The sequence below is a fragment of the Cyprinodon variegatus genome, unplaced genomic scaffold (assembly GCF_000732505.1).
Source record: "Cyprinodon variegatus isolate N-32 unplaced genomic scaffold, C_variegatus-1.0 Scaffold278, whole genome shotgun sequence".
Taxonomy (NCBI): Eukaryota; Metazoa; Chordata; class Actinopteri; order Cyprinodontiformes; family Cyprinodontidae; genus Cyprinodon; species Cyprinodon variegatus.
The window spans coordinates 95,570-119,725 of NW_015150731.1; the positions used below are offsets into that span (position 1 = coordinate 95,570).

General features: G+C 37.6%; 2 protein-coding genes across 7 annotated transcripts; both read left to right on the forward strand.

Annotated features, from left to right (window-relative positions):
* The first annotated feature begins 4,175 nt into the window (after positions 1-4,175).
* LOC107090075 (protein GPR108-like) lies at positions 4,176-13,955 on the forward strand. Of its 6 annotated transcripts, XM_015383239.1 has the most exons (20): positions 4,176-4,539; positions 5,901-6,020; positions 7,040-7,090; positions 7,167-7,258; positions 7,337-7,407; positions 7,528-7,698; positions 7,732-7,830; positions 7,864-7,940; positions 8,019-8,081; positions 8,172-8,273; positions 8,353-8,486; positions 9,122-9,197; positions 9,304-9,377; positions 9,454-9,571; positions 9,662-9,792; positions 11,665-11,708; positions 12,237-12,286; positions 12,582-12,665; positions 13,098-13,219; positions 13,313-13,955. In XM_015383239.1, the coding sequence occupies exons 1-20, from the start codon at positions 4,444-4,446 to the stop codon at positions 13,398-13,400; spliced, it is 1,863 nt and encodes a 620-aa protein (XP_015238725.1). In that variant the 5' UTR covers positions 4,176-4,443; the 3' UTR covers positions 13,401-13,955. The 6 variants fall into 6 exon arrangements, with proteins under 6 accessions (XP_015238725.1, XP_015238724.1, XP_015238729.1 ...); XM_015383238.1 differs by having other exon boundaries at positions 7,528-7,830; XM_015383243.1 differs by having other exon boundaries at positions 7,528-7,764.
* A 3,226-nt stretch (positions 13,956-17,181) lies between these two features.
* On the forward strand, positions 17,182-22,956 carry LOC107090046. Its single transcript, XM_015383206.1, has 7 exons — positions 17,182-17,301; positions 17,932-17,991; positions 19,319-19,400; positions 19,494-19,614; positions 19,692-19,831; positions 21,366-21,529; positions 21,650-22,956. Coding segments are annotated over exons 1-7 (1,050 nt in total). The 5' UTR covers positions 17,182-17,299; the 3' UTR covers positions 22,131-22,956.
* The last annotated feature ends 1,200 nt before the right edge of the window (positions 22,957-24,156 follow it).

Genomic DNA, 24,156 nt, shown 5'->3' on the forward strand with positions numbered 1-24,156 from the left:
AAATTGAATTGAATTAATTATTTTCCTCTTTTTTAACATTGTAAAATCATCCTAAAATGCAGTTATTTAACTAGTTGATCTGCAGCTGCTGTAGTTAGAACACTCAGCAACCCAGAACCATAACAAAAAAAAAAATTATTTGGATTTTGCTGGTCTCCTAAATTTTACCTTTCATTCTATAAACCTAAAAAATATCCAACAAGCAGAACCTACCTATTATTCTCATGTTTCACATTGTGTAGGAATTAATACCTGAGGCACTTAAACGATTCAAGAACATTCATTTCTCTGGCTTTCTTATAGGTTTGTATTGATTTTACATGTATGTGATTCCTCAAAGATTTCCTAGAAAGGCTTCTTCCTGAGGTGCTGCATCACGCATTTTTACTAACAATGTTTATGACACAGATGCAACAAAGGGATGTTATTAATAAGTTATTATCAAGGAACATTTAAACTATTTAAAAACAGATTTTGTGAGCAAAACATACTTAAACACGCTCTGCAAGGTGGTGAAGCCACTCTGAAAATAACTGAACTACATATGTGATTCCTTAGGAGCTATTTTGATAACAGTTCCTCCTAGTTTATCTCTTACTTTATACTGAGATGTTCAACTGAGAAAGCTCATGTGTAACATTATAATCTTCCTATGATTATCTTGTGGATGAGTTTATGTGATGATTCTCGTGTTTTAAGGATTTTTTTATTTACTTGATTCATTTTATAAATTATTCTACTTTACTTTTTGTCGTTTTTTATGATGTAAATCACTTTGGATTGCCTTCTTATTAAAATGTGCTATACAAATAAATTTAAACTTCTTTTTTGTTACTTGAGTTTTTAGGGCCCCTTTCATATTGGCCATGCTTGATTTTTATTTAATGAAAATTGCTTAGCATAAAGTCCTAAATTTAAGAGGGTAACACTTGATTGTTGGCTCTTTTTGAGGTGCATTTTTTATATGAAAATGTGAATTTATTCTCTTAAATATGAAGACAACATTCTGATGTTATCACTCTCCAAATGCATTTTTATCTGTAAAGGCTGTATGCCAGTACTACTCATACTTTTATACTTAAAAAACAAAGAGATACAGCCTGCATTTCATTTTAGAGACTAAAGGAACTCTAAGAATATGAATAAAAGATGGTCGAGCTCCTTACCATATCTCTGGTGATGGCAGGGCTATTTGCAGGATAGCCCTGCCATCCTACAGAGAAAGCATATTTATGCCACTTGTACCCAGGATCACATTCTTTTGGTCATGATCCAGATTTCACGACTTTTAGTGCTGCATTTGATACAGTTGATCATAATATTCTTTTAGAAAGTCTTAAACATTTTGCAGCAATTAAGGGAACAGCACTAGGTGGGTTTAAATCTTATTCATCTGACAGATTTCAGTTTGTTCATATTAATGATAAATCTTCATGCTCCAGCGCTACCTGTGGAGAAGCATAGGGACAAGCTAGGGGCAATTCTCTTTACTATATATATGCTCCCAAATTGGTAAAATTATTAGACAGCATAGGATTATTTCCATTGTTATGCTGATGATACTCAGCTATATCTGTTTATAAATCCAGATTAAACTAACCCATTACATAGATTACAGGCATGTCTTGAATATGTGGGACTACTGCATCATTTTACCTGCATGGTGGCCATTTTTTCACTCAGAAATACTGGAAAGACCCCCCACACACAGGCGCTGGGTTGAGGATGTAATAGCACATTTCAAACTTAAGAAAATGAAGCACGAGATCAAGGGATCAACCCAGAGGTTCTATAAGGTCTGGCAGCCGTTTCTAAAATATTTTCAATTACAATTCCCTGCTGGAAACACTGGAACATAATTGAGTAATGTAACCCTACTGCAACATGTCGATATTAATTTATGTATACATTTCTATGATTATTATTTTAGAATTTTTCTCTTCTCACAAATTTCTAATTTTTATATGTTATCCTTTTTGATTTGTTTTTTTGTTTTGTTTTTCATTTTACACTATTTTCCCTATGTTATTGCAATTCCGTGTTAATGCTGGGACTGTTGTTTGGTTTTTATTTTATATGGAAAATTCAAAATCCAATTAAAATATTTGAATAAGACATACTGGAAAGATCAAGTTCTTCTGGGGTTTTTTATGGAATAGTGTAACCCCTGTTTGATTTGATTCCAAAGTATATATGTTATTTTTGTTAAGTTCTTTCAAAAGAGTTAATTCATAGCTGCCAACATATTGTATACCCAATTGAAGGCTGTGATTGTGCAAAAAACTAAATGCCAAAATATCTTACTTTGTTTTTTATTATTAACAGAAAACATCATCACATCGACATAATCCCATTGCACCCAGGGGCGTAGCTAAATGGGAGGCCATGGCCACCTTTAGCCAATCATTGGCCACCGCTATGGCTACCCCCACCAGTTTATTTCCCTCTAATACAGATGGTGGCAACAGCAATATTCTCAAGTAGAATATTTAAAACATTAAAATTTTTCATATAATAACAATTACGCGACAAAAAAAACATTGTGGTTAATTATGCACATCAATATAGTAACATTAAAGATAAGTACAGAATTAAAGCAGAAATAGATTTTGTGTTTTATGGGGTAAAGAGAAAATTATGTGTCTCTGCAAGTCATATTGGAGTCTTCAGTGAAATCATAGATAAACAAAAAAATATATATTAAATAATCAATTTATGTAGATATTAGTACTTGTTAATATCAATTTTATGCAGAATGATTATTGATAAAGGTAGGTAAGTAATGACAATGGAAAAGATGCTCGCCCCAAACTCAAACCTGTAAGAGTTTTATCCACTCTACCTTTTATCTAGAAAGCATGGGTGTTTTTCATATATTCGCCAAATTTTTAGCTAAGGCTGTGGGAAAGCATAGTTTGTCTTTATTTAGAAAATATGGATGTTTTACTCGTTAATGTTCCTGTTGGAACAGTGTAGATTGACCGTAAAGTTTTGGTGCCTATCTACTTTCGACCACCCCTCAGAGTGCATTGGTTATTACCTGGCCACCCATAAAAATATCCTGGCTACACCTCTGATCGCACCGCACTTGTCAAACCACATACTTCAAAAAAGTGCTGATTAGTTTGCAATGTTTTCAGACATGTAGACTTTATAAGTATTTAATTTAGCAATTAATAACAAATACATTATACACTTTATTCCCAAAACGTCTTATAAGTAGTAGAACTTTAATTTCCCCATGGCTTGACGTTTATTTAATGAATTAATCATTCTCTCACTGAGGACCGATATACCCTGCATCGCTCTGATCACAAACTGTCTTATATGGTTTTTTATCTGAAAACAAAAGAGATGACTATCTTATTAATAGCATTATCGTCACTTTAAAATTTGATATACATAAATGCAGATATGGAAAAGCTAAGCCGTTATGGTCTGTATTTAAAAAGGAAATCCATCTTCTAAATGTTTCCTTGGACAAAATTCAGAAACCAAATGCAAAAACTTTGTCATATCACCTCTCTAATTTATTTCAGCCCTCCCTAGATACAAATTAAAGAATAATGCTTACTTGGCTTTTTTTTTTTTTTTTTTTTTTTTTTTGTGTGTGTTTTGTATTTTTTGTTATTTTTATTTATCCATTTATCTTTAACTATAATTCTGTTATATTCGACGTATATAATTATAGATATCCTTTATTTTCGATTTTTTTTCTCTCTCTCTCTCTCTCTTTGTGAAGCGTATTGCATAAACTTAACATCTGTTTACCTGGCAACTTGAAAGAAAAGAAAAAAATATTAAGAAAAGTGTTAGGAGGTATGATTGACTATATGTTGTGCTTTATTATACTGTATTGACTGCTTTTGTCATTGTTACTGTTCCAAATAAAGTTATAATAAATAAATAAATAAAAACCCTGCATCGCTCTGCTCCACGTCTATAGTCAGTCACGTGATCTAACCTAGGACATTAAATTCAAGGTGTAGACAAACCCGGGGTACAGAAATATGAGTAAATTTGAACGGAATATTGAACACAGTTATAAACATTTTGGCTGAGGCTCTATAAAATGTTGGTTGGCGTTTTTTCCTCCCTCACCAGTGTTATACAGTACAGTTGTTTCGCCAAATGTGAATAAAACAATCCCGTTGTTCTACAGCTGCTGACGATTTTGTCCGCACCTTAAGTGTCTGGGACCAGGAAGTGTCGAAGCTGCCAAAGTCTACTACTAGCTACTCGTTAGTTTACTCGATGAAATAACATACATTGAAAAACATAAAAGAAGAAGGTTGTTTTTTAATAGCTTAATAGGTAATATGCGTGCTTGAACGGGGGTTTGTAAACACATTTCAGTGTAATTTAAGGTTAGAGACCGTACAGACTTCTAGCCAGCTTGTTTGGCTAATTGGTAGCTAACAGTTAACCTTAGCAGGTGTTGCGATGGCTGTGTCGCATATAAACTGCTTCGTGGCATGGATTTTATTGTGTGGTATGCTGTCTGGATCTAACGCGAGGATACATAAGCTCATTCTGAAGGTAAGTCTGTTGCATTGTTTTGCTTTAGTTTAAGGTCGGCGTTAGCTAGCCTAAGCTAACACCACGGAGAATGACGCCACTCACAATGATGGGTTGACTACATTCAATGGCATGAAACTAGCTAATATCGAGCCATGCTGACTAAGTTATACAATACATAACTCAGTCATGTCTAAGTTATGTATTGTATAATTCAGACCATGCTGGAACCCGTTTAGCTTTTCGATTTAAGGCCATTTGGTTCAAAGATGAATGTAATAGAATAGAAAAACTTTGTCTAGCATACACAATGACGGCAGAAATTTGCTTTTGGCTTGCTCACACTGCAATGTAATCAAATACATTCAAATAAAATTATAAAAGAGTTCATTGCAGATACAGCAGCAGCAGATGCAGTTTATAAAGGGAAAGGAAGCAGAACAAAGTGACTTGTTGAGCTCCTTGATGGCAGAGGGCACTAAATAACTTCTATACACCCTTTTCTTGGCATAAGGAAGTCTGTATCTCTTCCACGATGGAACGATCATCTGTCATCTTATGACTGACCTGATGCACTGCTTCACTGTAATGCTGAGACTAATTGATTTGTTGTTGGCCTGTAATCTTACTGGCCTGTTCAACAACTCTGTCAAGTTTAGCTTTGTTTTTGGCAGTTACATTATCAAACCACATTAAATGTCAGTACTCTCTCAATGGAACACTGATAAACCCTCACAGGATATGGTCACTGGCTTTAAAACCCCTCAGCTGGCACAGCAGGAAGAGCCTTTGCTGGGCTTTCTCGTAAACACAGTCAATATGTGCATTAAATGTGAAAGAATTGTCCAAAATGATGCCTAAATATTAACAAGATAACATATGTGTTGATCAACAAAAGTTTTAATATTGTGAGCAGAATCATAAAACAGAAGAGGAATATAAAAGTATATATATATAGCACAAGTGGCAGTTATTGCACATGGGTTTGTTGCATAGTAGTTATTAGATAAAGAAATATATTAAGCCATAACTGTTCTGAGTAACAAAGTATGAAAGTTAATATCAAAATGAATTATTTAGGCTTAACATGCTCCTAAAAGTCTTGTTTGTAGTTTAAAAAATAAGACACTATGGTGTTTAAAAAGCTTTGTTTGTGGTAACAGAAAAAAGTGCTTGACAATTCATTATTTTAGCAATTTAGTTATTTAATTTTAGTAAATAAAAAATGATTATCAGTTTCCTCGTTTACTTGCGTCTTCACTTTATTCAGCCCAGAAGTCACATTATAAATAAAACCTCCAAACTGTTTGTCTGGCTTGTTCGACTTGTGAGGTTTAGTATTATACGACTGAATCTAATCTTGTTTCTGTTGTCATTTTCAGAATGAAACACGGTTCGCTGTTGACCTCAACAATTTTGGTTTCTTTGCAAATGGAACTCTAGATGTGAACCTGACTTCTTTGGGGCTTAATGAAAAACTTGTAAACTACAGCATCTATCCAGTGAGTTCTTCTTTCTTTTTATTTTATTTCTATTTTTTAAATATTATAAAAGGGTGGAAAGAAATACTTTTTCTTGGGGCTCATTATCTCTGCAATTCTAGTATTTTCATCGTATATCCTGGTTGAGAAATGAACATAATTGTGGATGTAATAGATACAGTTTGCTTGTTTGTTTTCAATGCATACATTTTCTTGCATAGAGCTTGTGTAATTTACCCAGTGTTGAAATGCTTAATTACCCAATTCTGAAAAGAGGAAACTAGAACACCAAAAGAGGTTTTCTAGCTTGTATATAAAAAACAAGTGTTTACTACAGCAGTCCATGCTGCTCTGCTGCCACTACTCCAGTTCCTTTGATGTTTTTTCCTTACTTTGACCCAAAAATTTATTTTTTTAAAGTTTATTTTCGTTTTCTATTTTTTACGAGTGGCTTAACAATTGTCCCACCAGGCCATATCTGGGTTTCCCCTAACAGTTCTGTTTTGTTTAGACTGAAGTGAATGGTTTAATGTGAAGCAGAACCAGCTACATAGTTTATTGTTGATGAAATAAAATAAAAAGCTTTTTCTTTCTTCACTGTCTTTACCAAACCACAAGGAAATTTTACTAATAAAATAAACATTAACACATCTTTACAAAGCGTATTTGTTTATTTGGTCAGTGATTGCTGATTGGAAGTGCCCATACTAAGCATTTTTAATCTGAATAGATCTATTGTTACACCCCAAATGAATCAGCATTTAGTATGTATGGAAGGAAGTCTTTTAATCAAGTAAGGGCACAATGCAGGTGTAGCAATTGGTCTTGCTTAACAAACCCTAGAAAATTGTAAACAGTCTGTTGGGCGAAAAAAATAAAAAATAAACTTTAACCATCTGTGTTCTCACCTGTTTTTTTCTTTTATCATTTATGAAAACCAATAACACAGATTAGCTATAGCCAAAGCGGATTCATATTGATCTATTGTGTGTGGCAAGTGCAGCATGTAGATTCACTGTAACCATTCTGATTACCTCTAGGTTGGTTTTAGCCTGTCCAGGTCACGGGTTAATGGGGTGTTACCTTACACAGTGAGTACCGCCTTTATAACTAACCATCTGGTTACTTCAGGTTTCAGTCAGTTTGATAATGTTGTGATCTCTTTAGGCAGAGGAGAGTGAGGATTGCCCGCTCGCAGCCACCAAGCCAACCAATGATGAGCCTCTCATCCTTTTTCTCATTGACATCATCAAAATGAGGTATGTTTAAAGATCAGCAGTTATTATTTTTTTTCATGGGTTTAAGTGAAGTTTAAATGTATTTTTTTTTCTGTCTAGAGTCAATGTTTATGCCATGGGTAATCAAGATAATGTCCTGATAGCCAAAGCCAAGTCAGATAAGGCAAAAGGTTTGTGTTGTTGATATGTTGCACTTTCTCAAATTAACTAACCCAGTGGGAATGATGCAACTGTTTTATAGTGACTAAACTTAAACTTGAGTTTTATTCTGTATCTGTGATCTTTTGAAGAAAGGAAAGTTAGAGATGATGGGAATCAGCAGAAACCAGCAGATTCTAACAAAGTAAAGCCAGCTGAAGAAAATGACTCAGAAGATGGTAAAAAGACAAAGACAGCAGGTGGGAACAGTCAGGAGAATGGACAAGAAGGTGGCCAACCAAGTCAGAAGAATGCACAAGAAGGTGGCCAACCAAGTCAGAAGAATGCTCAAGAAGGTGGCCAACCAAGTCAGAAGAATGCACAAGAAGGTGGCCAACCAAGTCAGAAGAATGCTCAAGAAGGTGGCCAACCAAGTCAGAAGAATGCACAAGAAGGTGGCCAACCAAGTCAGAAGAATGCTCAAGAAGGTGGCCAACAAAGTACAAACAAAGAACAGTCAACCCCTTTTGAAGAAGCTAAGAAAGTGGAGGGAACCACATTCCTGGTAAATTGGGTTTCTTGATCATGAATAACTCTGGAGATTTCCTCTTTAAATCAATGTCTTAACTGTAATTTCATTTAGCTGAACCAAACAACCAAGCCGATTTTAGCACTGGACAAAATCAAGGGCTTCTATAACTTCAGTGTAAGTGCCCCTTTCTCTGCCTCTACATATAATTTGGGAGCGTTTGATTTGTTGTCCTATTAGGTTAAATATGTGTCTATTCCTCTACAGTTCCAGTTGGTGGTTGGCCCAAAGGCAGAAGGTCTTTACAGCCTGAAGTTCCACTACTGTCAGAACAGGATGCCTGGAATTAGGATTCCTTACTCTTTGAGAGTGAGTTCAGAGTGTTTTTACCAGTCTGTGCTCCCTCAGCTATCTGTCAGGGTTGATTTAATTATGCTTTCCTCTGCAGGTGGACGTGACAGAGACAAACCCAGGGAGCTTCCTGTCTGCAGCAGAAATCCCCTTGTCCCGCCTTTACATATGTATGGCTGGAGTCTTCTTTGCTGCAGCCTTGGTCTGGGTGTACACTCTCATGAAGCACAGGTACGTAACATAAATCATAGTCAAATTGTGACAGAATTTTCTTATTCAGTTTTATTTTCCAAGTTACTGGTAGCTCAATTACTCAGTCATATCTTTTATAGCCACTGTGGTTTGTTCCTTGGAGGTGGATACTGTTAGATGTAATCAAACTTCAAAAGTATTTTTGATAAATATATATATATATATGTATATACACACATACATACCTGGAATATTTTTCTTGTTAATGGGATTTACATTACATCCCACAATCCAAACATCCTCTTGGTGCTTTATTCTGTGTTCTTGTTAAGCAGAGTGGAGTCTGCTGCACCCTCTTGCCTGCAGATGGCATGACGCCCACACCCAAAAAAAAAAAACATGGATCACTGCATTAAAGAAAGTACACATCCTAGATGGGCTTGGTTAACACAAAGATTTTGTTTGTCTGAAACTATAGCTCACCAAATTATATGCGCCTGAAAGAACAGATAGCTAACGGGACGAGCACCTAGGAAGGCCTTAAGTAAACATATCACCAAAATGATTGACAGTTAGGAGGACCACTTATTTAGATGATCCACCCGGAAAAAATAAAGTCCTCCACTATACCCTTAAGTTAGATTTTTAAGTATATTTTCTTTGCTTTTTTGCAGGTACAGTGTGTTTAAGATCCACTGGCTGATGGCAGCATTGGCATTCACCAAATCCACCTCTTTGGTTTTCCATAGTGTAAGGACTCCATCACATTCCTATTTGTTATATCTTCATATCCACAAAAACTGTGTTTATCTCTTCTCTTTTTTTAACACAAGGTTTAACTCTTGTGTCTTCACAGATCAACTATCACTTCATAAACACGCAGGGGCGTCCTATTGAAGGCTGGGCCGTCATGTATTATATCACCCACCTGTAAGTCATTTCTCCTGCCCTTTTCTCTGTTATGTTAGAATTATACATGGATTTTAACATGCTATATTTATACCAGACTGAAAGGAGCTCTCCTGTTCATTACACTGGCACTGATTGGAACAGGCTGGGCTTTTGTTAAATACATCCTGTCTGACAAAGAGAAGAAAATCTTCATGATAGTCATCCCTCTGCAGGTACTGTGTGTGGACTTGGAAAAATAGTCTTCATGGAAAGATTCTGTAATATTTGCTAAACTTTGTAGCTTTTTTTGTTTTTCTTTGCAGGTCCTGGCTAATGTTGCATTCATCATTATAGAGTCTACAGAAGAAGGCACCAGTGAATACTATCTGTGGAAGGAGATCCTCTTTCTGGTGGACCTCATCTGCTGTGGAGCCATCCTGTTCCCTGTTGTCTGGTCAGTGTAGAGATGTAGAAGCTGTGTTTATGATACGGTTCTAGTTTATTTCATTTCCGCACGACTCGCCTCAAAATAAACTTTTTTGTTGTTGTTAAAGCGTACACATGAAAAACGGCTCAATTTCTACATGTTTCTTTACTAATTTGAAGTGAGTCTAGATGCAAACTGTAGTTATAACAGTTTACCCTGATCTACATATAACCTATTATCTAAAATGCTAACACCAACTTACCACTCAGAATTATTCCCCGTTCTATGATCAAATGTCTCTGGAGGCCCAGCCTCTCTCAGGCCAATTTCCTCTGTCTCTGGTGAAGACAGTGAGGGGAAATCATCGGCATCTTACGATCACAAAACTATCATCACTGTTACTGACGGTGTCAAAAACCATTGATCTTTGCTTTTGATAAAAAAATATATTGTTGGGTTTTAACAGCTAATTTGCTGGGAGTGGCGTGTTTACCTGAGTTGACCGTCTCATACTGAGAAGTAGCTCGGATGTGCTCCAGACCTACACCTGAATAGGTCATTGTAGCCGCGCTGCAGTTTAAACACGTCACGTTGAAACATGTCATTTCATTAAGACACTTAGTTTCTGATGGCTTTAGTCAATAGGAAAACATGTCAGTAGAATAATTGTTGACTTACAATATTTAAAGAGAGATGAGGATTAGCGTTAGCTTCTGTAAACTCCCCCAATCACTAAAGATCCTGAGCAGAATGAAATGCTCTCTAGCTCCTAATGGCACTGTCACACCTTGACGATTTTGCCACTGTATGTCGACATACGAAGAAGTTGGCAAAAACGCTGCTCTAAGTTGGATAAGTTATGCGTATGTTTTGTCTAAATTATGAGCACGCTGAAGCATGCATACACATGTCGACATATGTAAAGAAATGTTTGCGTATTGGCAGCATTTTGGTATAAAAAGGGGTTGACAGAAGGAAACAGCCTGTATTCCTCCTGACTGCATCCCCTCATAATGTGAGCGTGAAGGTGAGTGTGATGGAACCTCCCTGCATTCACGCCCATTGACACGACCACCAAACTTCCTAGACATGAAGCTGAATCTGCTACGACTGCAAACCTTTTTTCTTTTTGTTTCGTTTTTTTGGCTGCCGGTAAACAGCAGCTAGATTAATATTGCGACAGTGAAGGTTAGAGAAATCTTCTATATGCCTCCGGGCGTATTGCTGCTCCCCTCAGGACACTGGCTTGTGACATTTCATGTGCATTGCACTGCTGTGCATTATGCATAAGTTAGGCTGTCGTTGGACTTAATTTCTAGACTCGTTATGAATAGTCTATGCATATGCCCAAAATTAAAAACAATACATTGAGAGCAGCATATGCCAACGTTTTGTCAGGATGCAGAGCTGCACTGTGAGGTCTCCTGCTCTGCTAGAACCGGAGGTTTATTCAAAGACTTTCTAAGTAAAAGTGAAGTTGATTCAAAGCCTTTCTAAAGCAAAAGCTAGCATCGATAAACTCCCTGTGATGCTAGCTACCTTTCACAAGCAAGTGTTATCAGGGCTACCAGCTAGACTTTCTTGGTTTAACCTGTAGTTTCAATTCTAACTTCCTCCTGCATTGTGCTCCTGGTTGCCTACGAATCTGTGAATCTTTCTATAAATATGTGCTGGGCTATGATTAGGTGAATTTGGCTCTAGTGTAAAAGACTTTCATTTTTACCAGTAAAGCTCCTTGTCCATTCAGTCAATTTTCCATTAAATTTCCACCCCAGGATATCATCCATTTCTATTTAAACTAGTATTGAATTGGTCTGAGAAGACCAAGTATTTATAGATGTCACTTTCTTCTTTCATGTTCCATTTATATCTTCCTGCTGATCACCCTTATCTTCACAGGTCAATCCGTCACTTACAGGAGGCTTCAAGCACAGATGGGAAAGGTTGGTAGTGTGAGTGTGTGTACAACTGTCTAGCCCTCAGAGTGAGGACCAGTTTTCCAATTTCACCATCAAATTGAGGACCAGTTGTTTTAAAGTGAGGACATTTTGCCCGTCCTCACATGCTATTTTGCTAATGATTAGGTTTAGGGCTAAGGTGTCAACTGGTTAGGGTTAGGTATGCATCGATAATGGTTAGGTTTTATGGTTAGTTATAATGTTAGGGCATAGAAAGGGTTGAAAAGGACTGAAAATCAATGAAAGTCAATGGGAGTCAACACATGGCCCTCACTACGATGGCAGAACGAGCGCGTGTGTGTGTATATGTGTATGTGTGTGTGTGTGTATATATATATATATATATATATATGTATGTATGTATGTATATATATGTATGTATGTGTATATATATATATATATGTATGTATGTATGTATATGTATGTATATAGTGTATTTATTTGTATGTATTTAAGCAAATACAGGTTGCCGTTTGTTCTACCTGTTTTGATTGTGGTCTTGGATTTTTCCAGCTGCCATGAACCTGGAGAAGCTCAAGCTGTTCAGGCATTACTACGTCATGGTGAGAAAGGCTTCTTCTACTCAATAGTACTGATCATACAGTGTTTTCTAGGTCAACTTGATGCAGTTACTATGTTTACATTTAGTCTAAAATGTTTTTGTTTTTGTTCAGCTTTATCACACTCATCAACCTACATCCTTTGCTTAGATTTTTTAATTTAGCTGAGTCATTGCTGCAGGGCTGAGCAAACCTTATCTCTAAGATATGAATATGATACTTCACTGCAAAACAAGACTTTCATCCCATTTTTAGACTCCATCTTAGGGTATTAATTTGTTTTGTTTGCCTTTCTTAGATTGTGTGCTATATCTACTTCACAAGGATTATAGCAATTCTGCTGAAGATCACAATGCCCTTCCAGTGGCAGTGGTGCTATGAGGTAAGACGTCAGCAGCACACATTGACATTTCCCTGACTTTGTTGCACAGCTCCTGTATTTAAAAGGTCAAACACCGTGTGGAGCAGAATCATAAGCTAGGAGCTATTATTTCATGTCACTGTCTGGGTGATATCAAATTAACTTTTTCAAAACCTCACAAAAAGGCCTTATTGCCATTCCTGACACCTAAAAGGCCTAATATAGACTGATTAACAGGTGAATAGAAGCTGTTTCGGTTACCATCAAAATTATTATATTTCTGATTGGTCTAATGGCTCTCTCTGTAAGCACATTTTATTTAGCCATACCAAGGGTGATAATGGCTCTTTTGCTTTAAGACATATTTGTTTTAGATCTGTTTATCACAGCTCTCTGAGGGTGATATTCTAACTTAATGAGGTCTATAAAAATGACGCCCTCCTCTTTTCTCAGTTTCTGGTGGAGGTGTCAACTTTGATCTTCTTTGTGCTGACGGGCTACAAATTTCGACCAGCATCCAATAACCCCTACCTCCAGCTTCCCCAGGATGAAGAGGATGTAGAGATGGATGAAGTGTAAGTATGTTAGATTCCCCTGAATTTAGTTTGTTAGCTCATATATTAAAAGATCCTAATCTGTCTTTTCTTTACTTGTGTTTTCTTCTGTAGAGTGACGGAGTCAGGAGCACTGGAAGGCATCTCCAAAGTTAAGAAGACGTCTAACGGACGTGAGCGCCAGAAAGAGCCTGCTCTGTAGGTGGAGAGCTGCTTGTTTTTCAGAGGGACCAACCGAGCCGCCCGGGGCCAGGCCAGCTGGGTGTGAAGAGGCTCACATGGACCAAGGCTCCCCACTTCCACAGACTGCTCTCTGTTTAAAACTCCTCAGTGGTTGCAAAGCTTGTGGCCACTGTCTGGCTATGCAAAAAGAAAGGAAAAAAACAAAACAAAACAAAAAAAACGTTATGATTATAAAATACGGCTAACATGATGGACGCTCACTGTTTTCTTGGGGACACTCCACCCAGAACCCGAAGGGTTTCAGGAGCCTTTTTTTCCCCCTCATGGACAGTTGGAGATGTGGAACAGAGCTCTGGAATCCATATTTTTCTCCTCTGTTTCTCTCCAAAGATAATTATTATTATTATTATTATTTTAGACAAAGACTTGCTTTTGGGAGTGTTAATGTCAGCTATTTAAAATGGTACTTCTACCACTTGGTTGTATCTTTTTGTGTGATATGGGGACATTTATGGCTGTGAGATGACACAAATTTTCTTCCTTTGGATAAAATAACCCATGCTCAGGTTAAAGAGAAAAAAAGCTCATTGGTGTATTTATAACAGTCAATTGTTTCCAACCTGTCACACAGCACCATACACCTTCTCCTCATTGGCTTTGATTTATAGATTAAAACGTTTAACAGGAAGATTTATTTCAAGATGTCGCGGTTTTTTGCGTATTGAAACGTTTTCTCTATCATCTGTGTTGGAGCATTAGCCGTTCCTCCCAGTGTGTCGTTTTGGAGTGCTGCTGTAATTTAGTGCTTTAGTGGTTGGAAACAACCTGCTTATTCCCCTTATTGACCTGAAGAACTTTAATCGACGTAAGAGAGAAGTTTCGGTCGTATTTTCAGGACGGCTGAGTCTTTGTGAGCAGAGAAGGGCCGGAACTGATTTTTGAATTTAGCTGCTTTTAGTTTTAAATTCTTTTGCTCTTGATGTGACTCTTATTTAATTAATCACAGGTGACTTCAGCAGCGTGTGCAGCCAGACAGGGTAGGTGACCATTGATTAAAGGCTATTTGTAAATATGACTGTTCATACAAGAAGAGGTGGATGTGTTGAAGGCTGCCTAGTGTTTCAGGATGTTATCAGCTTAGTTTCAGTGAGGGTTTCTGTTCTTTCATTACTCATTTAAATGGACCCACTGGGAAGAAAAGATATAAAAATGCTACTGAGAATTATCCCCAGTCGCTCCTGTCCAAGAGGACAGATCTGCACAGTGTTTACACACAGAACCCGTCGAGAGGTAACAGTATAAATTCAAGTGAGTTGGCTGAAGACATCTTTTGTTTTGTTTTTTATTGTTACAGAAGGTTCTTGGATGTATGTATGAACTGTCACAATAAAGTTGAAGGTTTTAAAAGCTCTCGGGTCACTCTGTTGTGGATAACGGTCATAATATGTGATTGAAAATCAGTTATTCTGTGGAATTAATTCATTAAAAAAAGAAATCTCATGTTAAAGGGAGACCCTGTTAGGGCGAACTACAGTCTGCTTTTTGTTTTGTTTTTGTTTTTTTTCTTGTCCCATTTAAATGTCAGATGAACAAAAAGGGGGGAAAAAACTACCTAAATCTAGTGACTTCTCATTACAGTGTTAAAATCAAGTCCACGCATGTTTTTGGACATGTTTCTTTAATCCTATTGCAACTGGTTACTTTTTCTTCTCTCATAAGTGCCATTAGTTTTGTGTTGAATGTTAGACAGTATATTCTACTGGACTGGGTGATCATGCCTAAATGTTCAATTCAAAAATACTTTAATAATCCCAAAGGGAAATTAAATGTTGCTTTAAAGGTGTTGATAACTGTAGGCAGGAAGGATCTCCTGTAGCTGGTCTGTCTTGCATCAGATCTGGAGAAGCCTCTTACTGAACTGACACTCTTTTGGTTGAATAAAAATCTTCTGAAGGAAGGATGCTAGATGTACATAATGTAATAAAGAATTCTTCTTTGTGAAATAGTCACCAGAAGTTCAGGAAGAGTTCTTAGAACAGAACTGACCTTCCTAATTAGCTTATTGAACTTTTTTAAGTCTTGCTCTAATACTGTAACCCCAGCAGATGATGGACATAGTTTTTTTTGGATCAAACAAATAGAAATCATAGGAAATTCCCATCTTATACCACTGTGGCCAGTTCATTGATTTTCCCCCAATATACATTTTTTTAGTATTACATAAATGAGCAAGTGATGACTTAATAAAATCCCAACGATCCGCTCTATGTAATTTATTCCAAATTAATTTGGCTGCTGTAATAATGGGATGATAAACCAGGGAGGTTTATCAGAGGGATTAAAAGCAGGTAAGCAAGCATATAAAACCTAACAATACCATTTAAAATAAGGTAAGGGAAAAACCACCTTTGTCAACGCTTGCTTGCAGCTATTTGATACTCATGCAGTGATGTGATTTACCCCATTAAAAAATCCAATATTAAGACATCTAGCTCTTAGAAAAGGAGTACTGACAGGAATATTACAGAGGATTTAGAAAACATTTGACACTGTCATTTTCTTTATAGAGTTCATTTTTCCCCACAGGGACAAGTGAATTTTACACCACCTACCAAAGTTAGTTCTTATTTTTTGCATCAAGGGACAGGTATTCATTTGAACCATATTATTATAATCAGATGGATTTTAGGTTTTGATGTAGAGGGATGTAATGGCAACCAAAAAATCAGAAAGGTTTTACCATTTTTTAGTAGGTTTATGTGTCATTAAGTCAACTGATTTCAAACCGAGTCCCCAGGACCCACTATCCTGCATGCTTTAGGTATTTCCCTGCCTCTAGTTTAATGAATTGGGGATTATCAGGCCCTGGCAGTCTGCAGAAGCTTCTGACGAGGGAGTGCAATTATTTAATGCTGGTGTGCTGGAGCAGAGACCTAAAACATGCAGGACAGTGGGATCAAAGGACAGAGGCGTAGCCACAAATTTTTAATAAGGGTGACGAGGCAATAACCAATGCACTCTGAGGGGTATCTAATATCTACATTAAATGGATTACTTATTAAAGTAGTTATTTTTCTCTGATTTCAGTGAAGATTCCTAGATGTCTTGCAGAGACATAATTTTTCTTTACCCCATATAAGACAAAATCTAGTTCTGAAAATAGCATAAATTCTCCATTTATCTTTAATATCAGTATATTGATGTGCATAATTAACCACAGTGTGTTTGATTTCAGGTAATTGTTTATTTATACATATAGAAAATTAAATTGTTAAATAAGTTAGAACATTCCACTTGAGAGTATTACTGCTGTCACCGTCTGTATTATAGGTAAAAAAATGGTAGAGGTGGCCACAGGGGTGGCCCATGATGAGTAGGTAAGGGTGGCCCCTGGCCCCCATCTAGCTTCGCACTTACCCAAGGACTGGGTTTGAAAACCACTGCATTAAACTGAAGCATAAACAGGAGTTAGACCTTGAGGCAACAGTCTTCTTAAACAGAGCAGAGATACGTTTATTGATAAACCAGGAACATTATCTATTTCATGAGTCACAGAAAATATCTCTTTACAGGCAATGTTGTTGGGGGGCATTAAATTGGCTATAGAAGCAAAACAGCACATAGTTCCCCACCAGGTAGAGACCTAATGGTTTTGTTTCCACTCACAAGATGAGAAATTATATTTTTTAATCATTAAGAGGCTAGAAAAAACTACCCAGAAAGGATCCTGTGCCTAGTTTGGAAGCTCCTCCCACTGTAGGCGGGCCCCGGGCCCCATCCTCTCCTCCCCTCCTCTCCTCTCCTCTCTGCAGTAAACCCTCCAGCTCCTGTCCGGCTGCAGCGCACTGCAGTCTCCATCACTCCTCCGCCCTGCACACTCCTTGCAGCTGGGAAATAAACCCTCACAGGCCCGCCACAATGTAAGTACTGATATCAAAGCATTGATTATGATCATTACTTTAACCCTAAGCTTTATCTGTTGCATAATGACTTGCAAATTTAATTATCTCGGCTTGATGCAGAAAGTTCATTTTTGTTGCATTTTTTTAAAACCGTGCGTATTTACATGGGCTGCTGGTTAGTGTGCATGATCACAGAGCACATATTTACAGACTGCATTATTTATTTGTCCTTTTAAAGCTGTGAATAACAGTATCCTGTCACAGGATCTTCTGATAGAGGTAATAACTGATCTTCCATGACCTTAAAACGCCTTTGCTTTGGTGAACAGACTGATGATGCAGCAGATTTCTCTCCTCAGCAGCAGGAACACGTGTCCTGTTTCATCTCTGCAGTGATGAAATCCACTCCTGAATGCTGCAGCAGCCTGATGCACTGCCTGGCATTCCCCTGCTGTCTGTCAGGAGTCCTTTAACTTCATCTTATTCTTTAATCGGGGTCGTTTAACTTTCCAACATGTTTTCTTTACTTCTTCACTTTCTGAGCTCCATATACAACGTTTTCAGCTTTTTCTTTAAAATTTTGTTCAATGTGTCATGAACAAAAATATTTATTAGACAAAGAAACATGTCTGTGTGTCCCTTTTTCAGGAGGTTTATCACAGGTGTAGCTGTTTTGGCCCTGGTGGTTTCGATTGAAGGCAGTGTGGGGTAAGTTGACAGCTTCAAGTTTGAACACATCTGTCATGCATGCATCTATCATGCATTTCTATTTCAAATCTGAATGAAACGTGGGGAAAGTAGCCTGATGCACCTTGACGACTTAAGTTTTGTTTAGCAATCAATTAAAATCAGCAGAAAAAACACAGCATATTGCAGCAGTTCTATCAGGATAAGCCGCATTAAAGGCTCAAACTATATCTAAGTATATCAATGGAAAGTTTAGTGGAGGGAAAACATCGAGTAGAAATAGTTCAAAAGACAGAAAGAATAATCACACCATTTAGATAATTATGAAGTAAAGCTCATAGGTTTACAGTGAATTAGAGCCTCATTAGCCACCATACACAGATGCAACCCTGTCATTAGCTCCTACCTGTTAGTCTACAACTTTGTGTGAGGTGCATAATTGTCACTTTTGTTTTACTGGCATCAAATGTCATAAAGTTAGTGCAGACTGTATAACTTAGCATGCCTTTAATCACAACCAGACTGTGTTGAGCTCCATGTTGATTTTACAGAGTGGTCTGGGTCCCTGTTTGGCGGATCAGATATACAATTCTTTAAGCAAAACTAGTTAGGCACCTTACTTGGTTCCCAACTGGGTCACTTATGTTTGTTTTATAGGAAAATCTGTCAAATGTTTTAATTTATTGATTTAGAATGTCCTATTTTTACTGTTTCCAGGTTGAAACCTATAAATAATTTGTTAATATAGTTAAAAATGTCAAATACGTTATCTGGAACCAATGATTAAGCCAAGTTCTTACCTATATGGGCCTCATATATAATTGTTAACCTCTACTGACTGTTCCTCTGGAATATTCCTGGTGCACAAATAGCCAACAATAAAAAAAAAACGGAAAATATTAAATGTTACATCAACAAAGATTGGAAATATTTAGTAATCATTGATACCCTCTTTCATTCATTTTTTTTTCTTTGCATCCTAATCATCCTCCTGCTAAATTAATAAAATCCTCATCAGCCCAGGCTGCTTGACTCTGCTTAATTTCATTCACAGCTGTTTTAGAGACAATCTAAAAAAAAAAATTAACAGACCTCAAAATGCATCAAGGTGACTCATTTTATGAAATTCAATCTGACCTTTTTGGTTATCTGTCATTTTTACCTTATCCGACCTTCTATAAGCTCAGTATCAGAGTTTTTATCCACTTTTGTCCCTATCTGTCCTCTGTCCTTCATACCAATCCTGTGTTTATGCCTTTTTAGATTAGAAGAGGTGACGCTTTGACTGATGTGATAACATTAATTAAAATGTGTTTCCTTGTACTTATATTTTTTCACTGTGTTGCAGACCAGCTACCAACACCAGCTTCTGCACCGAGTCCAGGGAATGTCTGGAATATGAGCTGATCTGCAAAACAGACGAGTATGAAGTGAGTCTGAAGTGCCAACAAGCGGCTTAAACACAAACCTTGCTGCTTCTAGAATTCATATCTGTCACCTTTCATGGTTGTGTGTGTGTTCAGGTGCGACATATCAGCCCCACTCGCTGGGTGTCAACAGATGCAGAGGCCTATTTTATGGGGGTGGGTGCAGCCATGGCTTTCAGGAGGCTCTTCATGTATATCAATGGAGGAAATGAAGAAGGTAAGGATGGGAGAGGAGACGCATCTGTCTTACTCAATAACTTTTGATTAATTAAAATTCTGTGGGTTTTTGTCTAGGTGTGAAGATGGAGATGACAGCTCCTGTACTGGTGAAGGTCCCAGAAGAAACCACGATGTGGGAGCCTGCTGTTTATACGCTCAGCTTCCTGCTGCCGTCAGCCTATCAGGATAAACCGCCTGCACCCACTAATGACAAGGTGAACTAGAAAGAACCTATAACTGCAGAAGGATGCAGTTTCTCTGTTTGGGTTGGGCAGCTGTCCTTGAAAGTTAGAAGGTTGAACTCTGAGGAGCTCTGCATAATGTGATCAGGGTTGTTTCTTCTGTTTTGTTTTTTTTTCATCTTAAGGATCAATAATAGGCACTGATGCAGAAAACTGAGTCTGTCTCTCATCCTGCTTTCACTCAGAGGAACAGAAAGATAAAAGCTTTTGGCTCCAAACATATTTCTCATAAATCCGCATAGACAGATTAATAAATGCATCCCCTGAAACTTGATGACTTTAAATTTATTCAGTTATTAACTCAGATCTAAACCCAGGAGTGTGTTTCCAAACCAGTCATAGCATTGTAGCTTTGGCTGCATGTTCAGATTATTGTCCTACTGGAAGGTTCCTGCCCTTTTTCCAGCCAAGTTTTGCATTTTATTAACCTGTGTCGCCCAGTCTTCATGATGCTGTTAAACGAATGTTTTCTACCAAAGCAGTCAGATTGACTGTATCTACTTACCGGGAAATGTCTGAAGTCAGTTGATCACTTTAAATTATTATTATTTTTTAATACTGTCAGAATAGAATTGCATTTGTAAAAATAATGATGACCTCCTTTCCGTTGATCTATCACATAAAATCTAAACGCAACACACAGAAGCTTTGGTTGGAGGGTTGGAGTGTGGCACAGATTACAGGTTATCATAACCTTTTTAAAGGTATTTTATATAACTGCTAATATTTTAACCCTTTTTTGGAAACTTGATGAAATACTTAGTTGTTCTTGGAGGAGAGAGTGTGACTTTATCACTTTTGTGGGTTTTGTTTTTTGTTTTTTTAACGGCACTAGTGGCTAATTTTTTTATACTGTAGGCTGACAGGAAAGGGGGTATGAGAGACAACAGGTAAGACTCACGTCAAGGACTAAGGCCGCCGTCGTGCGCGCTAACCACAGAGCCAACGAAACTTGCCCCTTCAATTTTGTAACATTTAAAAGAAAAAATTTTTTTTATTTAAAATAAATTTCATGGCAAAAACCGGAATACATGTAATTACATAAAAAAATAGTAATAACAGTCACCCTCCTTAATGTGGTTCAAACTAAATAGTGTTCTATAAAAATAAATTGTTGCAATTCGCCTGTTTTGCTGCATAGTGGTATTTAGGGTTAAAGGTTTTTACCAAAAATCATCACATATTTTTTTCATATTGGGGTAATGTTAATTAATTTACTTTAATTATTATTAATTAATTAATATTAATACTATTTCCTTGACTCAGCAAAAGGAAAGGCATGGTTTGCTCTGGGTAAGACCTGCACTGGTTAATCACTTTAGTTCAGACACATTAATGCATCTGGATGGGTTATAGTTGGTAACTCAGAAAAACTGGACAAAGACCTTCACAGAGAGAATAGAAGACTCTTTTAGAATACTCAGTGCCAGTAGCTGAAGTATCAGAAGTATCATCTGGGATGTGGATTTTTCTGCTCCCTGATATTTTTTCCTTGTTTTGTCCACAGCTGTATTTTACTGAGATGCCGGAGATGGACGTGTACGTGAGGAGCTACGGAGGCTGGATGATGTCGGTCACCTCCAGGCTTCACTCCCACATGCTGACCAAAGAGCTTCAGAGGGTGCACGCTTCCTACAACCACAGTTATCACTATGGAGTGGGTTATGACAGGTAGGTAACATTTTACTCCTGTTTGCTCCAGTAATGTCAAACCATGTTCTATTTTATCTGGAAATTCCTTTCCAAACACTTCTATCCACTTGTCTTCTGCTCTTTCTCTTGTGCTTGCAGTCCCTTAAAGCTGCTAAACAGGCATAATGAGGTGTGGTACGTGGCTGAAGGCCAACCGGTTTGCACAGATCCACAGGAGCCCACTCCTGCACACACTCCCCGGCCCACGCCAACACACTTACTCCTGGACTCCTCTTCTGAAATGCTGTCTGATTCCCCCTACCTCACTCCAGCTAACCTGTCCTCAAACACAACCTTTAACTCCTCCTCTCTGCCGTCCTCTGACCCTTCAGCTGTCCTCCCATCTGAAACGCTGGCAAACAATCTCTCTGACCATCACACCGAGGCCGCTTTCAGTCCCCCTCCAACTTCCGTCGTTATCTCACAGGACCCTGCCACAGCCAACATGTCCGACCCGACCTCTGCGAGCCCGTCCCTGGAGCCGGAGCACGATGCTGGTGTGTGGAACATCACAACCAGCAGCTCCGTGGACACACAAGCTGACCCTGACACTAAAGTCCAACCAGATGATGTCCATTAGCAACACAGAAGCTATCACACATGGTGTTAGATACTCTGATATGATGTACTCTTTTCTTTCAATATGCAATCTGCTCTTATTGTACCACAGCGTTTCCCCTGCAGCCTCCTCCTCAGCCCAGTGTATGTCTGTTCACTTTGTCACTCTGAAGTTATCATGATACTGCATTCTTATCTAAATAGCATAAATGTTAGGTTAAATCAAATGTAACTGTTAGGACTTTAATGAGAATCTGGGATTTACCGCAATATAATATTACATCTGTAGAGAGGAAACAGTCCTAATGTGGAGTTTGACGTTACTGAATTTTTCTGTGCAGCTTCAGCTTTCTCTGAGCTCCATTGCCTACTTTCTTCCTCTGCTGTTCGTGTGGAAACATATTGAGTCGTGAAATCAGCGAGTGCATTTAATGGGGTCTTTGCTGCAGAGAAAATAATCACACTGAATGTGAAAGTTTCCCAACCATCTGTGAAGCCATTAATTACTGGCTTAAATCATTTCAAATAGTCTCTGCGACTGCTTGGGCCTCCAGACCAACAGGGGGCATCCAAGAGTGACAAATTCTCACACTAAATTAGTTTGACCTTTGTGACATTTTTGACTCTTAAACTGCAGAAAGCAATAAGGATAACAATTCCAGCACATTTTAGATTATTTCATACATAAAACCTTTTCTTTCTTTATTCTTCATTGGTATTGCTTAAAACCATTAATGAGACTAAACATATAACTTCAGCTCAATTCATTAAGATAAATCTTTTGCTATGCAATTTGGTCACAAAGGTTTTAGCTCATAAAATACAATATAAACAACTTTCCAGGGTAGGAGAAAAAAAAAACAATGCAGAGAAAAGATCAATGCTTGAAGTATTTCGCTTTAAAATCTTCATTATTGTTAAGATGCTTCAATCTTTATCCAAACTGAGCATGAATGATTAAAAATCACCAAAACTTGCGACCTTTAATTAGACTTTGACAGTTAAAACTTGGTTAACTTCAGTCTTCCTTTTGCAGAAAACTCATTTGTCCAAGGCTTTCAGTGACTGATGGGTTACAAACTGGCATTCATGTGTTAAGACTGCAACAAAGATCCTAAAGAACTGTGCTGCATCCAGTGCAATAAAAAGTATTTATATGAATTAAAAAAAACATTCTGTAGTAATGCATCTCAGAGCTATGTGGTGAAGGAAGACGCAATAAAACAGTACACTCTTGAATGCTTCTTATAAATGCTTTTTGACTTAAACCTATTTACCTTATTTCAACTCACAGCTGGGAATCAGGAAGCAGCTTGAAGATGGGAGTGATGGTTCCTTCTCAGTAGATGGACACAGATTACCTGGGTCAGTTTCAAAGGCAGCTGCGGGAAAGAGCATCTATGATGTGATAGTTAACCCACAGAAGAGTCCTGCAGGTCACCCTGTTAAAACAAACTTTTATCCATGTTGGTGGTTCCCCTGCATCTAAAAACTTGTTGTGGTGAGACTGAGAAAAGCTTTTTAAAGGTATAGTGGAGGATTTTCATACATTTTTGAATAGATCAGCCTTCTCCACTTAAAAAAAAATACACATGCACAACCCTATACCTGTAGGAAATGCCTACTAAACGTGTGCATAAGCCCGTTTCTCCTCGTGCACGCTCTGTTTAAAATTTGCTGTTTGCATCACTCATACAAGTTTACTTTCCAAAATAAGATTTGCAAATTTTCCAATATGTCAGACTCACCACCGGTAAGTAAAAATGGGGACGAGCATGTAAGACGGCCTTATGTAAACATATAACCAGAAAGATTGACAATTAGGAGGACCACTTATTTAGATGATACACCAGGAGGAAGAACATCCTCCACTGTACCTTTACATTTGTTTTACTTTAGAAATCCAGAAATGTCTGTAACGATCCATAAAAAACTGTAAATTCAAGCAATGATTGAGCTCAACTCTGAATATTCGGTGAAGCTGTTACATCTTTACGATGACCAAGTAAATATGGAAATAACCTATAATAATATACGGTACCAATTAT

Excerpts from the sequence above, each read along its gene's own strand:
- LOC107090075 (XM_015383238.1), top strand. The coding sequence starts at position 4,444 with ATGGCTGTGTCGCATATAAACTGCTTCGTGGCATGGATTTTATTGTGT. Across the intron at positions 7,408-7,527 it reads CAAGTCAGATAAGGCAAAAG|AAAGGAAAGTTAGAGATGAT; the intron begins GTTTGTGTTGTT and ends GATCTTTTGAAG. Across the intron at positions 9,198-9,303 it reads CCTCTTTGGTTTTCCATAGT|ATCAACTATCACTTCATAAA; the intron begins GTAAGGACTCCA and ends GTGTCTTCACAG.
- LOC107090046 (XM_015383206.1), top strand. Across the intron at positions 17,992-19,318 it reads TCGATTGAAGGCAGTGTGGG|ACCAGCTACCAACACCAGCT; the intron begins GTAAGTTGACAG and ends ACTGTGTTGCAG. Across the intron at positions 21,530-21,649 it reads TATGGAGTGGGTTATGACAG|TCCCTTAAAGCTGCTAAACA; the intron begins GTAGGTAACATT and ends TTGTGCTTGCAG.